A 15,000-nucleotide genomic window follows, 5' to 3' on the forward strand; every position below is an offset into this window, starting at 1 on the left:
GGCATGTGGGTTTGGAGCTAGCATGATTTTGAAGCATCACATTTGAAGAGAGAAACTGCTCATTATTGCCATGGAAGTTTAACCATTTTACCGACAATATCGTGACTGCTAAACAAAAAATAGACAAGATGAATCAATGAACCATGTTCGGCTTCGTTTCTGGGATCATGGGCGTTTTAAAGACCAACGAACTTCTTCCATGTTAAACACATCCTTTATGAACACCAGATATCACTATACGCCAGTATTTATAAATTTAAAAACTGAGCAATACCACTAGAATTAAAGCAAGCCCCAGGCATATAAACTGAACCGTATTTAAAAACTGGAATGAAACGAAAATATTCGACAGGAAGGGCCAGGCATTTGTTTGGCCAAACACATTAGCGCATTAGCGCATTATGGATCTCCAGAGATGTCCCACACAATTGGCTCGTTAACTACTAGAGCTTCCTGTTCCTGTGAAATAGAACGCTACTAGCACAGGAAGGCGCTTACAACACCGAGCGCCGACATACCAGAGACAAGTTTCAACACTTTTCGTTTGAAGCAACTAGCAACGCTTTTCTACCGCATAGTCGTATAGTCGCCTAACAGTTCACACACGTCTCAGTAATTTTCCATCTCGCTCTCCCTCTCCCTCTCCCTCTCGCTCGCGCTCTCTCTCTCTCTCTCTCTCTCTCTCTCTCTCTCTCTCTCTCTCTCTCTCTCTCACACACACACACACACACACACTCTCTCTCCCTCTCCATCTCTCACTCTTTCTCACTCACTCACTCACTCACTCACTCACTCACTCACTCACTCACTCACTCACTCTGTCTCTCTCACTCTTTCTCTCTCAGTTTGCATTCAAATAATTAAAAGGAAGGACATGTCACAGAGATGCCACTAGACACACCTTCACTTTTGTCAGGAATGCTGTCCGGTCCAGGTACTATGAAACAGGACGCCAGATGACAGCGAGAGATTATGGCAGTTTAAGAGGTGGGGAGAGGGAGACTGCGGTTGTTAGTGACTGGGAGAGATTTCTCGTGATTTCATAAGGGACGGGTTCAGACGCGTACCTTACGCAGGTTACCGGAGACGATCTCCTCCTCGTCATCAGACGCGTGCTGGTTGAGTTTCATCTTCTTGGCGCAGGGGGCGCCATTCACACCGGCGTTCTCCGTGCTGCTCATCTGGTTCAGCGTTACGCCGCAAAGCGAAAAATAAAGCACTGTTTGAGTGAGAGAATGCAATACAGGTGTTACCTGCATGTATCGAAGCTGGTGTCATTCTGTTCTTTCATTCATCACCAGCATCCATTGTTAACAGCTTCATTATCTAGAAAGCTGCTGTTTGTTTGTCGAGGGATTGTCTGGGACTGCCTCTGGGGATGGTCTGGGTCTCACGTTTTAATTGCATTGTGCTAAACACCACATCTATGCGAGATGTATTTATGCATACCTCCTTGTCAAACAAAATAACCAGACCAGTTCATGCTTTGTAAAGGAAGACACGCTACGCACACCCAACACGTGTTCATTTCAGTATTTACCTTCAGAGACCGAGCGGAGTTTCGTTTCAAGTGGGAAAGTCTGTGCGTCTGCCATAAAATTTTCCACTAAAACGGCCACTCGGTGCCTTGAGAATACACATGACTACGGCGTAAAACAGGCAAACTCGATCCCTCAGATAAAATTCAAAACGGACAAGTTAACCGGACAGAAACCGATGTGAAAAGTTAGAAGGTGTTTCTTAATAACATGTCATAATTCAACTTATACGACGTTCGTTGTTAACTACTGTATATCACAATTTAATTTCGTAAAATGTTGTTTTAATTCGACTTTAGCGTTTTCATGCACGAATCCAGCAGGGACGGCAGATTATATCAGAGTAGAATGCATCCAAACCATCATAGCTGATTTGACACTCTGACAGCACAAGAACGCTTCTCAACTTCTTTATTTTCAGAGCATCTTCAGATGTTTCGAGCGTAATACTATACTGTGTAGCATGTGTTGTTCTTGAAATACTATTATCATATTAGGTAATAACCTTAATTACTATAGAGAAAATTGAATCAATGCAGACTCCGTCGATATTAATCGAGTTATATATGACATAAAATTAAGGGTGATAAATATAATTATTATCGTACAATAATGTTGCCGATATTTATGTAAATGGCTACAAGTGAAAGTAAAATACTGAACATTCTGATAAACCGATATAATATAATTTGTACAATCTGTGCAGTGGTGATAAGCATTCGTTTACCTTAGTGGGATTTTTCTCCGACTTCTCTTTTCAAGTGTGGACTACCGTCTGACACCTACTTCCTGATCTTAAAATAAGTGTACCACCGTACGCAAGGCACACCCATTCATAAAATGTTACTTGAAATAGTCTTCGATCTGAATCTGATCATCTGCGATTCCACACGTGTTTACTGTTCACCATTATTCGTTCTAATGTTTTATCAGACTTTTTATGAATCGTTTCTTTGGTGGGACGCGTCAGACAGTAAACTAGCATTCATTGGTTAAAGCACGGCACCGTAAAACCGAGTGAATGCTCTGTTGGAATAGTGGATCTACACATCGCATTTTTCTTTTTCAAGCAGACCACAGATGGATAAAACAACATTTTGACCTCGTTCCTTCTCAATTCTCATCTCAATACATGAAACTTACAGGAGGTGCATTTTTTTTTTTTTACAAATTAATAGATAGCAGTTCTGCATTCCTCTGGATGAGGCTGAACAGAAACCCTGATGAACATGCTGTGACCCTACGCTCTATGCTGTGTGACCTACGCTCTGTGCTGTGTGACCCACGCTCTGTGACCCTACGCTCTGTGCTGTGTGACCTACGCTCTGTGACCCTACGCTCTATGCTGTGTGACCCACGCTCTGTGCTCTGTGACCCTACGCTTTGTGCTGTGACCCTACGCTCTGTGCTGTGACCCTACGCTCTGTGCTGTGTGACCTACGCTCTGTGCTGTGTGACCTAGGCTCTGTGACCCTACGCTCTGTGCTGTGACCCTACGCTGTGCTGTGTGACCTACGCTCTGTGCTGTGTGACCTACGCTCTGTGCCACCTGACTCTACGCTCTGTGCTGTGACCCTACGCTCTATGCTGTGTGACCTACGCTCTGTGCTGTGTGACCTACGCTCTGTGCCACCTGACTCTACGCTCTGTGCTGTGACCCTACGCTCTATGCTGTGTGACCTACGCTCTGTGCTGTGTGACCTACGCTCTGTGCTGTGTGACCCTACGCTCTGTGACCCTACGCTCTGTGCTGTGGGACCCTACGCTCTGTACTGTGTGACCTACGCTCTGTGCTGTGTGACCCTACGCTCTGTGCTGTGTGACCTACACTCTGTGACCTATGCTCTGTGCTGTGGGACCCTACGCTCTGTGCTGTGTGACCTACGCTCTGTGCTGTGTGACCCTACGCTCTGTGCTGTGTGACCCTACGCTCTGTGCTGTGTGACCTACGCTCTGTGACCCTACGCTCTGTGCTGTGGGACCCTACGCTCTGTACTGTGTGACCTACGCTCTGTGCTGTGTGACCCTACGCTCTGTGCTGTGTGACCTACACTCTGTGACCTATGCTCTGTGCTGTGGGACCCTACGCTCTGTGCTGTGTGACCTACGCTCTGTGCTGTGTGACCTACACTCTGTGACCTATGCTCTGTGCTGTGGGACCCTACGCTCTGTGCTGTGTGACCTACGCTCTGTGCTGTGACCCTACGCTCTGTGCTGTGTGACCTACACTCTGTGCTGTGTGACCTACGCTCTGTGCTGTGTGACCTACGCTCTGTGCTGTGTGACCTACGCTCTGTGCTGTGGGACCCTACGCTCTGTGCTGTGTGACCTACGCTCTGTGCTGTGTGACCTACACTCTGTGCTGTGTGACCCTACCCTCTGCGCTGTGTGACCTATGCTCTGCGCTGTGTGACCTACGCTCTGTGCTGTGACCCTACGCTCTGTGCTGTGTGACCTACGCTCTGTGCTGTGTGACCTACGCTCTGTGCTGTGTGACCCTACGCTCTGTGCTGTGTGACCTACGCTCTGTGCTGTGTGACCTACGCTCTGTGCTGTGACCCTACGCTCTGTGCTGTGGGACCCTACGCTCTGTGCTGTGTGACCTACTCTCTGTGCTGTGACCTACGCTCTGTGCTGTGTGACCTACCCTCTGTGCTGTGTGACCTACTCTCTGTGCTGTGTGACCTACCCTCTGTGCTGTGTGACCTACGCTCTGTGCTGTGGGACCTACGCTCTGTGACCCTACGCTCTGTGCTGTGTGACCCTACGCTCTGTGCTGTGTGACCTACTCTCTGTGCTGTGTGACCTACGCTCTGTGCTGCTGCTCATCGTATGGTTACGCAGGGCGGACCTGGGAGGGCCAGCGCGGCACATTGCAGAAGGCAACCTGGGGGTTCATTTAAAATATTTTTTATTTAGCCAGAGCTTGAACTATCTGGGTCCCAGTCACATACCTTGGCCACGAGGCTACAGGCTTCCAGTACGAGTGTGAGACACACCCACTGGACATAGGCCTGTAACAGGGGTGGTCAGGGGTGCAGGTCTTTGGACAGGGGTGGGGTGGGGTGGGTGCAGGTCTTTGGACCGGGGCGGGGTGGGCGCAGGTCTATGGACCGTGTCCGACACAAGATCACACAGCTGTGTGGCAGCTTTAGGACTGCGACTGACAGAATACTCTCCAATCAGAATATTCCGGGCATTTCAGTGAAGCATGTGACTTTTCAGGGGACATTATTTACTCCTTTACGTCATGGCCAGGAGGGGGCTCAGAGCAGAGGTCAGAGCAGAGAGATGGACTCACTGCAGGGCTCAGAGCAGAGAGATGGACTCACTGCAGGGCTCAGAGCAGAGAGATGGACTCACTGCAGGGCTCAGAGCAGAGAGATGGACTCACTGCTGAAGTGTGAAAACACAGGCTTATAAAGGTCTACGGAAGGCGCTGAGGCTGCAGTCTTCAACTTCAGAAAATAACCTCAAAAACAGAACTGAGGTTAGGGAGTCTATTCCTGTTCAAACCGCATTAACAAAGACATTTGAGTCATCTCAAGTCCATTTGAAACCGTTCCTCTGAATTAATATTCAACCCTCATTTGCATAACTTAAGTAATTGTCAATCGAAGCAAAAAAGATCACAACGTGTTGCTCTCCTCAGCTCCTGAAACATGGTAAATGGTTGGAATTAATATCGCACCTTTATCCAAAGCACTGTACAATTGATGCTTCTCATTCACCCATTCATACACACACACACACCGACGGCGATTGGCTGCCATTCAGAGGTTCAGGCCCGGCTAGCGGTGCTTCCTCTTGCGGCCGGCCCTCTGGCTGGGCTTGGCCGAGTACTGCCGCTTGAAGTCCACCAGGCAGTCCGTCACCTGGGAGATGGGCGTGAAGGACTTGATTGGGGAGTTGCTGAAGGCCACGCCTCCGCTGTCACCCGATTGGTCAGCATCGGCAGGGGCGGCGTGACTGAAACTGGAGCAGAATCTGTCTCAGCGACACGCCAAACAACATCCAACAAGCCAAACAACATCCAACACAGCCAAACAACATCCAACACGCCAAACAACATCCAACACGCCAAACAACATCCAACACGCCAAACAACATCCAACACAGCCAAACAACATCCAACACAGCCAAACAACATCCAACACAGCCCAACAACATCCAACAAGCCAAACAACATCCAACAAGCCAAACAACATCCAACACAGCCAAACAACATCCAACACAGCCAAACAACATCCAACAAGCCAAACAACATCCAACACAGCCAAACAACATCCAACAAGCCAAACAACATCCAACACAGCCAAACAACATCCAACACAGCCAAACATCCAACACAGCCAAACAACATCCAACATGCCAAACAACATCCAACACAGCCAAACATCCAACACAGCCAAACAATATCCAACAAGCCAAACAACATCCAACACAGCCAAACATCCAACACAGCCAAACAACATCCAACAAGCCGAACAACATCCAACACAGCCAAACAACATCCAACACAGCCAAACATCCAACACAGCCAAACAACATCCAACATGCCAAACAACATCCAACACAGCCAAACATCCAACACAGCCAAACAATATCCAACAAGCCAAACAACATCCAACACAGCCAAACATCCAACACAGCCAAACAACATCCAACAAGCCGAACAACATCCAACACAGCCCAACACAGCCAAACAACATCCAACACAGCCAAACAACATCCAACAAGCCAAACAACATCCAACACGCCAAACAACATCCAACACAGCCAAACAACATCCAACAAGCCGAACAACATCCAACACAGCCAAACAACATCCAACACGCCAAACAACATCCAACACAGCCAAACAACATCCAACACGCCAAGCAACATCCAACACAGCCCAACAACATCCAACACGCCAAACATCCAACACAGCCAAACAACATCCAACACAGCCCAACAACATCCAACACAGCCAAACAACATCCAACACAGCGAAACAATATCCAACACAGCCAAACAACATCCAACACTGCCAAACAACATCCAACACCACAAACAACATCCAACACAGCCCAACACAGCCAAACAACATCCAACACAGCCCAACAACATCCAACACAGCCAAACAACATCCAACACAGCCAAACAACATCCAACAAGCCAAACAACATCCAACACACCAAACAACATCCAACACGCCAAACAACATCCAACACAGCCAAACATCCAACACGCCAAACAACATCCAACACAGCCAAACAACATCCAACATGCCAAACAACATCCAACACAGCCCAACGCAGTGAAACAACATCCAACACAGCCCAACAGCATGCAACACAGCCAAACAACATCCAACACAACACCGTTTTATTTTAACTGTACCCGTGTTCTTGAGATGGTCCAGCTTCTGTGTTTCAATGAAAAATAAAACAGGGTTATTGTTACGCATCCCCTGTACTTGGTGGTCACTTAATCCAGTAAGGTTGGCTTGGCTCCCTCTGCTGGTAGCCATGGCCACAAACATAGGAGAGTGCGTGTCCCTACCAATTATCTCTGTGCCAATCCATGCCCTGAGATCTGGCAGGCGGGGCCTATGTAATATACCTGTGCGCTGGTGAAGATGGAGCGATGCATGCGGCGCATGCTTGAGAAAGACGGTCCATCCCACACCTTTTGTTCCTGTCCCCGCTCTCTTGCGTGCATTGTGTGGGGTGTGCATCATGTAGGAAGTGCATCGTGTGGGGTGTGCATCGTGTAGGAAGCATGCATCGTGTGGGGTGTGCATCGTGTAGGAAGCGTGCATCGTGTGGGGTGTGCATCGTGTAGGAAGCGTGCATCGTGTGGGGTGTGCATCGTGTAGGAAGCGTGCATCGTGTAGGACGTGCATCGTGTAGGAAGCGTGCATCGTGTGGGACGTGCATCGTACCAGACTCCTCCTTCTCCTTCTACTCCGACCGCTCCAAGGCCGTCAGCAGACTCTTCGCTCCCTGTGAGAAAGAAGCTCCAGTGAAGAGCTGACACAAGCCCTACTCACACACTACTACAGCCCTACTCAAAGCCCCATACAGCACTCCTCACACACAACTACAGCCCTACTCAAAGCCCCATACAGCACTCCTCACACACTACTACAGCCCTACTCAAAGCCCCATACAGCACTCCTCACACACAACTACAGCCCTACTCAAAGCCCCATACAGCACTCCTCACACACTACTACAGCACTCCTCACACACTACTACAGCCCTACTCAAAGCCCCATACAGCACTCCTCACACACACCTACAGCCCTACTCAAAGCCCCATACAGCACTCCTCACACACTACTACAGCCCTACTCAAAGCCCCATACAGCACTCCTCACACACTACTACAGCCCTACTCAAACACTACTACAGCACTCCTCACACACAACTACAGCCCTACTCAAAGCCCCATACAGCACTCCTCACACACTACTACAGCACTCCTCACACACTACTACAGCACTCCTCACACACTACTACAGCCCTACTCAAACAGTACTACAGCACTCATCACACACAACTACAGCCCTACTCAATGCCCCAAACAGCACTACTCAAATGCTACTACAGCCCTACTCAAAGCCCCAGACAGCAGTGCTCCAGCAGCAGTACCTGAGTGGGGTGGGACTTCAGGCGAAGGCAGGCATCCACATGGCTCCGATACTCCTTCACAGGAAACTGGCCCTGGCACAGGAAGCACTTCTCCGGCGATGGCTCTCTGCACAGGAAGTGACACACAACACCTGAGCTGGATGCATGACAGCGACAGCAATATCCGTAAGTGTCATATTTTACTCCGTATGAACACACATATTTATATTACAATACAGCCTGTACCACCTTCTTCAGGTTTTCTGATCAGCTTCATTTTTTATTAAATCAGTTCAAAAGCCTCATCCCAAAGTAGCCAATCACAGAGCAGATACAGGAGCAATGTGATTGGCGAACAGGAGATTTGTGTTCCCTTTTGCAAAGAAAAGAAAGTGGCGAAATTGTATTTGTCTGCTTCATACGAACAGTGAAGGGGAGGGAAATTAATTGCTATTGTTTGTTTTGCTTGGGTGTGTTTGTTTGTTAACATAAATACTCTTACACACTCACTGTGTGGCTTTGGAGGACCCAGGCTGGTCTTCCTTGGTGGTTTCAGGCCTCCTGGCACCCTTGCGCAGAACCATCACTTGAATGACAAGGATAAGGGATAAAAGGAGTCTGCCTGCACACATCTGACCCAGAGAAGGGTCTCCATCACACACTCCTCTTCTCAGACACTGAGACTCTGTCACACAGACCTTGTGAGGAGCTGTCCTTGGGCGCGCTGGCCTGTAGTGTAATGTGTAGTGTGCAGTGTAATGTAGTGTAATGTAGTGTAATGTAATGTAATGTAGTGTAAAGTAGTGTAGTGTAGTGTAGTGTAATGTAGTGTAATGTAGTGGTTTAGTGTAGTGTAGTGTAGGGTAGTGTAAGTTAGTGTAGTGTAGTGTAATAGTGTACTGTAGTGTAGTGTAATGTGTAAAGTAGTGGTTTCATGTAGTGTAGTGTAATGGAGTGTAAAGTAGTGGTTTAATGTAGTGTAGGGTAGTGTAATGTAGTGTCGTTAGTGTAGCGTAGTTAGTGTAGTCTAGTGTAGTGTAATGTAGTGTAGTTTAGTGTAATGTAATGTAATATAGTGTAGTGTAATGTAGTGTAATGTAGTGTACAGTAGTGGTTTAATGTAGTGTAGTGTAATGTAGTGTAATGTACTGTAAAGTAGTGGTTTAATGTAGTGTAGTGTAGTGTAGTGTAATGTAATATAGTGTAGTGTACTGTAGTGTAATGTAGTGTAGTGTAGTGTAGTGTAATGTAATATAGTGTAGTGTACTGTAGTGTAATGTAGTGTTGTGATTTCTAAATAAAAACACACAAAAAAATATGTTACATTACGAAGTTTTACACTTTACATCACTCCTGTTAAGTTCATTAAAATTATAACATCAGTATTAGTCAATGTGAGTCCCTCACAAGCTGGGAGGGGAAACAGCACGACCTGGTGGCTGGTGTTGGTACTGCACCATATATCCAGCCCTGACAGTGAGTGACATCATGTTGTGCCAGGAGTCATGATGAAGGATGCTTCGTGGGGGGGTGCGGTGGGGGGGGGGCACGGATGGTGCAGTGGGTAGCACTGCCACCTCACAGCCAGGAGGTCCTGGGTTCAAATCCCCATCGGCTGGGGCCTCTCTGTGTGGAGTTTGCATGTTCTCCCCGAGTCTGCGTGGGTTTCCTCCAGGTACTCCGGTTTCCTCCCACAGTCCAAAGACATGCAGGTTAGGCTGATTGGAGAGTCTAAATTGCCCGTAGGTATGACTGTGTGAGTGAATGGTGTGTGTGCCCTGCGATGGACTGGCGACCTGTCCAGGGTGTATTCCTGCCTTTCGCCCAATGTATGCTGGGATAGGCTCCAGACCCCCCTGCGACCCTGTTCAGGATAAGCGGGTTCAGATAATGGATGGATGGATGGATGTCCATCTGCGGGTGTCTATCTGCAGGTGTCCATTGAGGCTGTCTGTGAGCCTGATGAGTGTTTTTGTAGCCTGCCCTCACTGTGTAGGATTCCACTTGTCCTCCCTAGTTCCCTCCATGTGTTTCCTTCCCATCCCTGTCCTCTCTCCTCCCCCCAGGTCCCAGTCAGGTAGGAGGTTTGTTTCCTGCCAACCTGGCCAGAATATCTCTTACCTCATCTTCCCTCCCAGATCCCCTGGTATTGATCTCTGTGTGGCTGGTGGCCTCTGGAACTGCCAGTCCGCCGTCCAGAAAGCAGACTTCATATCAGCCTATGCCTCCCACCTTAACCTTGACTTTCTCGCTTTAACCGAAACGTGGCTCTCACCAGAGAACACAGCCACCCCAGCTGCCCTTTCATCTGCCTTCTCTTTTTCCCACACACCCAGAACCTCTGGCAGAGGAGGTGGCACAGGTCTCCTAATCTCATCCTCATGGAGATCTAGTGTCTTCTCATCCTTCTCCTTCTCCTCTTGAATTTCATGCAGTTTCTGTTCCTGTCCCGTGTAAACTCTTTATTATTGTTGTTTATCGCCCCCCGGGTCCTCTGGGGAGCTTCTTGGATGAGATGGACATCCTCCTTAGCTCCTCACCAGTCAATGGCACTCCCCTGATCCTCCTGGGTGACTTCAACCTCAACTCAGAGTCCACCCAGTCTACCTTTCTCTCCCTCCTTTCTTCTTTTGACCTTACCCTCACACTTTCCCCTCCCACCCACAAAGCTGGCAACCTTCTTGACCTCATCTTCACAAGGACCTGCACAACAACCAACCTCTCTGTAACACCACTCCATATATCTGACCACTCCTTCATCTCTTTTTCTCTTCCACTCTCTACTCTCCTCTTAAACTCATCCATCCATCAAGCGACCTGATTCCATTCTGATTCTGCAGATGGTAGGGAGGAGAAGATCGCAGACGAGAGGCTGGAGGTGACAGGTGACAGGTGACAGGTGACAGAGGATGGTGGGTGAGATGGATGAGTGTAAGAGGAGAGTTCTGATCTGTTCTGGGGGGCATCTGTTCTGAAGCTCTACGAGCTGTCCGAACCAAACTGTGGGCAGTGGAGAGAAAATGGAAAAGGTCCTGTCTCCCCAGTGATATGTCTTCCTTCCATGCCCTCCTATCATCTTTCTATCCTCTGTCTCTTATCCAACTGTCCACTTATCTTCTCCAGAATAATCTCCACAATCCCAACCAGTCCGGCTACAAGAGTGACCACTCCACTGAGACCGCCCTACTCGCGGTCACTGAGGCACTCCACTCTGCTTGAGCCAAATCCCTCTCCTCTGTAGAACCTATGCACTTGTAAATCGCTTTGGATTAAAAGCCCCTGCCAAATGACTTACACACGCTGGGACCTGCAGTTCCCCCGATCTCTGCCCAGGGTCACACACTCACACTGTCATATATTCACACGCACTTCACATTCTTTCAGATTAGTGCCTTCCAGTGATTCTTTCAGGTTACTGCTTTTTCATCCATAATTTGCAGATTCTTAGGGTCGGTAAGGTCACTGGTCACTGGTTTTATAGGATATAGCAGGGAAGAACCACCTTATTCCTTAGACTACATTTATAACTTTTGCAGGTTTTACAAGCAATATAATTTTAACTTGCTTACCTTGTGTCTCTTCAGTCAGCTGGCCAGCCTTCTTCTCCACTACATCCACACAGCGACCGTCCCCAATGTCTGGCTGACGTCTGGTCAGACAGGCTCTTGGATGGATGACCTCTTCCCTGACCCTGCTCGCAGCGCCAAAATGTGGTCGTTCCGTTATCAGTCTTTTCAAGGTTCTTTCAGACTTTGTGCAGAATTTTCTTAAGGATTTTCAATAACGAGGATGAGGCAGAATCTTCCAGAATATCAGACTTTATTCTTCACGCAGACCATGAAGCCGAGGTGACTCTGCAGAGTGACCTCACATCATTCGGCTACGTCATCTTTTATACAGTTTCAAAAAGGCTTGTTCTCACCCAGCAGATGTCTCTTTACCTCCCTCCACAATGGTTTCTCAATATGTGATGAAGATAGCTAAATTCTGATTGGTTAGCCCCAATTGGGCCAGTATTGTGAAATCATTGTGGTCTTAAAAATATGTTTGTTCCCTCCACAACTGCCTGGACAGCCTGGAAAGGTCCCAAACTCCCCACAGCCCTTGTACTCCCCACAGACCCTTGTACCCCCCACAGCCCTTGTACTCCCCACAGCCCTTGTGCTCCCCACAGCCCTTGTACTCCCCACAGACCCTTGTACCCCCCACAGCCCTTGTACTCCCCACAGCCCTTGTGCTCCCCACAGCCCTTGGAAAAAAAGATACAGTGAATACCTTACAGTGATTGTGGCTTAATTAATACAACATTAAAACTTAATAAAACCCTATACTTTCACACATCTCCATGGGTATGTATTTACCACATTTATCTGGTGCATTTTACCAATCATGAGTGCATATATTGATGTCACATTTGTGGCTACCAATCACATTGTTTACATTGATTATCACATTAATATGGCTTTTGATATGAGTGCATATTAGGTACATATTACCATACAGGTATATGATGCATTACATTTCAACACCAGCAATCCCCTCACTTTACCCCACACAAATTCAACAACTTCGGGACATTTTGGGGTCTCTGTCCCTCAAGTTTAACCCTTTAATGTTCTGCTTGACCATTTGGGAGAGCATATCATATGTTTATCATGGCCCTTTACTTGGTGAGGACATTAAAGGGTTACGGCACTGTAAGAGATGTACAGTAGCTTACAACATTAAAGGTACAATAGGTAAGGTTTGTATGTTAAAACATTGTTGAAAAAGGCTCACTAACAGTGTTGACTTTGCCTTTGTTCATAGATAAATAAATTCTGGTTTAAAAATATACAGTTGACGGACTAGCTGTACAAGAATTCAAGCTCATTGGTCGAAAATTGGTTCTAATTACCACAGCCAATGGTGTGGGGGGTTTCAACATCAGCACATTCACAGAGAGGGGGAGAGATAAACAGTGTTGTGGTTTGAGGGTGTTTGTTGCCTCTCCTCTCTCCTCTCCTCTCTTCCTCTCTTGACTGTTAGTCTGAAATTACCTATTGTACCTTTAAAGCAAATAAAAATAGTCTCAATATCAGTGGAAATAAATGTTGTCTCAAGGTCAGTGTATTCTACCCTGAGTACAGTATTTTCAGTAGAACATGAACACTGATCCTGATACAGATTCTAAGGGCATCATTTACATGAAACATTGACACAAGGTTTTTCAAGATGATTGCCAAAATATCTCAAAACTCCCTTAAAGCAAATTAAAGTAGATCAGTGACTTTTTAAAAAATTGGTTTATTTGGATGACTTTTAAACGAGCCCAGAAGCATGGGAACTCAATAATGGAGGTGAAATATAATGAATATTTAATAAACAAAAATCAGATCATCCAGGTAATCCAGTGATCCAATGGGCGCATATACACTCAGTGAGCATTTTAATAGGTATTTAGACCTTTTCTGCTGCTGTAGCCTTTGTAAGCCTATCCCTATCCGTTTCAAGGTTCAATGCATTGTGTGTTCAGAGATGCTCTTCTGCATACCACTGTTGTAATGCGTGGTTATTTGCGTTACTGTCATCATCCTGTCAGCTTTGATCAGTCTGGCCATTCTCCTCTGACCTCTCACCATTATCTGTAAACTGTGAAGCTGATTCTGAGATACTCAAACCACCCTGTCTGGCACCAACAATCATTCCACGGTCAAAGTCACATTTCTTCCCCATTCTGATGTTTGGTCTGAACAACAACTGAACCTCTTGACCATGTCTGCATGCTTTTATGCACTGAGTTGCTGTCACATGATTGGCTGATTAGATATTTGCATTAAACAGCCGGTCTAACCAATAAAGTGGTCACTGAGTGTATTTGCCTAATCCGATGAATTCTTTAAAATGACACATAAGCCTGTTTGTATATTGTGCACAGACACGTAAGAACGGGGCTGATGTCCTGGGTGTGTACCATAAGGCTGTGTCTTTGGTAGGTTGTACTCATTAAAAACAGCCATCTGTGTACAACAGTGTGCTGGTTTCAATGACTCCACGAGCAGAGTTAGTTTCCCTCTTCCTCCTCCCCCTCTTCCTCCTCGTCATCCTCGCTCTCGCTGTCCTCCAGCAGTCGTGACTGCATGGCCAGTCGCTGGGCAACCGCCGTCACCATGACAGCGCCCTTCCCGCTCCCATCCTCATCAACCAGGAAGGAGATGTTGCAGTGGGGCGCCAGGATGCGCACGGTGTCCTGCAGTCTCTGGCTGAACCTGCAGGGGGCGCCAGAGTGTCTGAGCACAACAGGGCCAAACATGTTTCTGTGCTCGATCGATCTCAGCTAACCAAGAGGACCAGAAGGCCAGATTTGTACTTGTTGAGAGTATTTCACAGGTTCCAATCCACCAGACAAGCTCAATAAAGCATAGAAAAGTATTTGAATCAATAAATTTGGTAGTGAAGATGGCCGGATTGCATATATAAAAACAATAACTGCGGGGCGTAAAATAGTTTTTATATCAGTATATGCTCCAAATCAATTTGAACCAGAATTTATAAATCATTTATCTGAGCTCCTGTCTGATATGCACGAATACACAGTGATCATGGGCGCAGATATGAATGCGATAATAAATCCTGCACTGGACCTGCTGGGCGGGAACGAATATCATTTCAGTATATTCATCCCATGTCAGCCTCATTGGTTGGTTTAATGTCCGATTTTTGTCTGATAGATGGAGCCTTTGATAGATTGGAGTGGGACTATCTTTGGTCAGTTTTGGAAAAATTTGGTTTAGGCCCCAACTACATTAAAGTACTGTACTCTAACCCCACAGCCATGGTCATCTTGGGATATATTCTTCTTT

At 47.0% G+C, this 15,000-nt stretch overlaps 1 protein-coding gene and 1 long non-coding RNA gene across 4 annotated transcripts in view; both read right to left on the reverse strand.

Annotated features, from left to right (window-relative positions):
• LOC133132865 (hexokinase-2-like) overlaps nucleotides 1-15,000 on the reverse strand; it is a 47,802-nt gene that overhangs the window by 19,510 nt on the left and 13,292 nt on the right. Inside the window, exons 10-11 of one of the 3 annotated variants that reach the window (XM_061248647.1) lie at nucleotides 14,255-14,406; nucleotides 1,899-1,906 (exon numbers count right to left, since the gene is read on the reverse strand). In XM_061248647.1, coding sequence (XP_061104631.1) covers nucleotides 1,899-1,906; nucleotides 14,255-14,406 — 160 coding nt within the window. Of the gene's footprint in view, nucleotides 1-1,067; nucleotides 1,220-1,898; nucleotides 1,907-2,265; nucleotides 2,441-14,254; nucleotides 14,407-15,000 lie in introns of those variants that run through there. The other 2 variants (XM_061248643.1, XM_061248642.1) reach the window with 2 other exon arrangements.
• Nucleotides 7,481-8,746, reverse strand: LOC133132872 (uncharacterized). Its single transcript, XR_009709182.1, has 3 exons — nucleotides 8,669-8,746; nucleotides 8,180-8,285; nucleotides 7,481-7,528 (listed from the first exon to the last, which is right to left on the reverse strand). It is a non-coding gene; the product is annotated as an uncharacterized LOC133132872 (long non-coding RNA).

This window comes from Conger conger, chromosome 7 (genome assembly GCF_963514075.1).
Source record: "Conger conger chromosome 7, fConCon1.1, whole genome shotgun sequence".
NCBI classification, from domain to species: domain Eukaryota; kingdom Metazoa; phylum Chordata; class Actinopteri; order Anguilliformes; family Congridae; genus Conger; species Conger conger.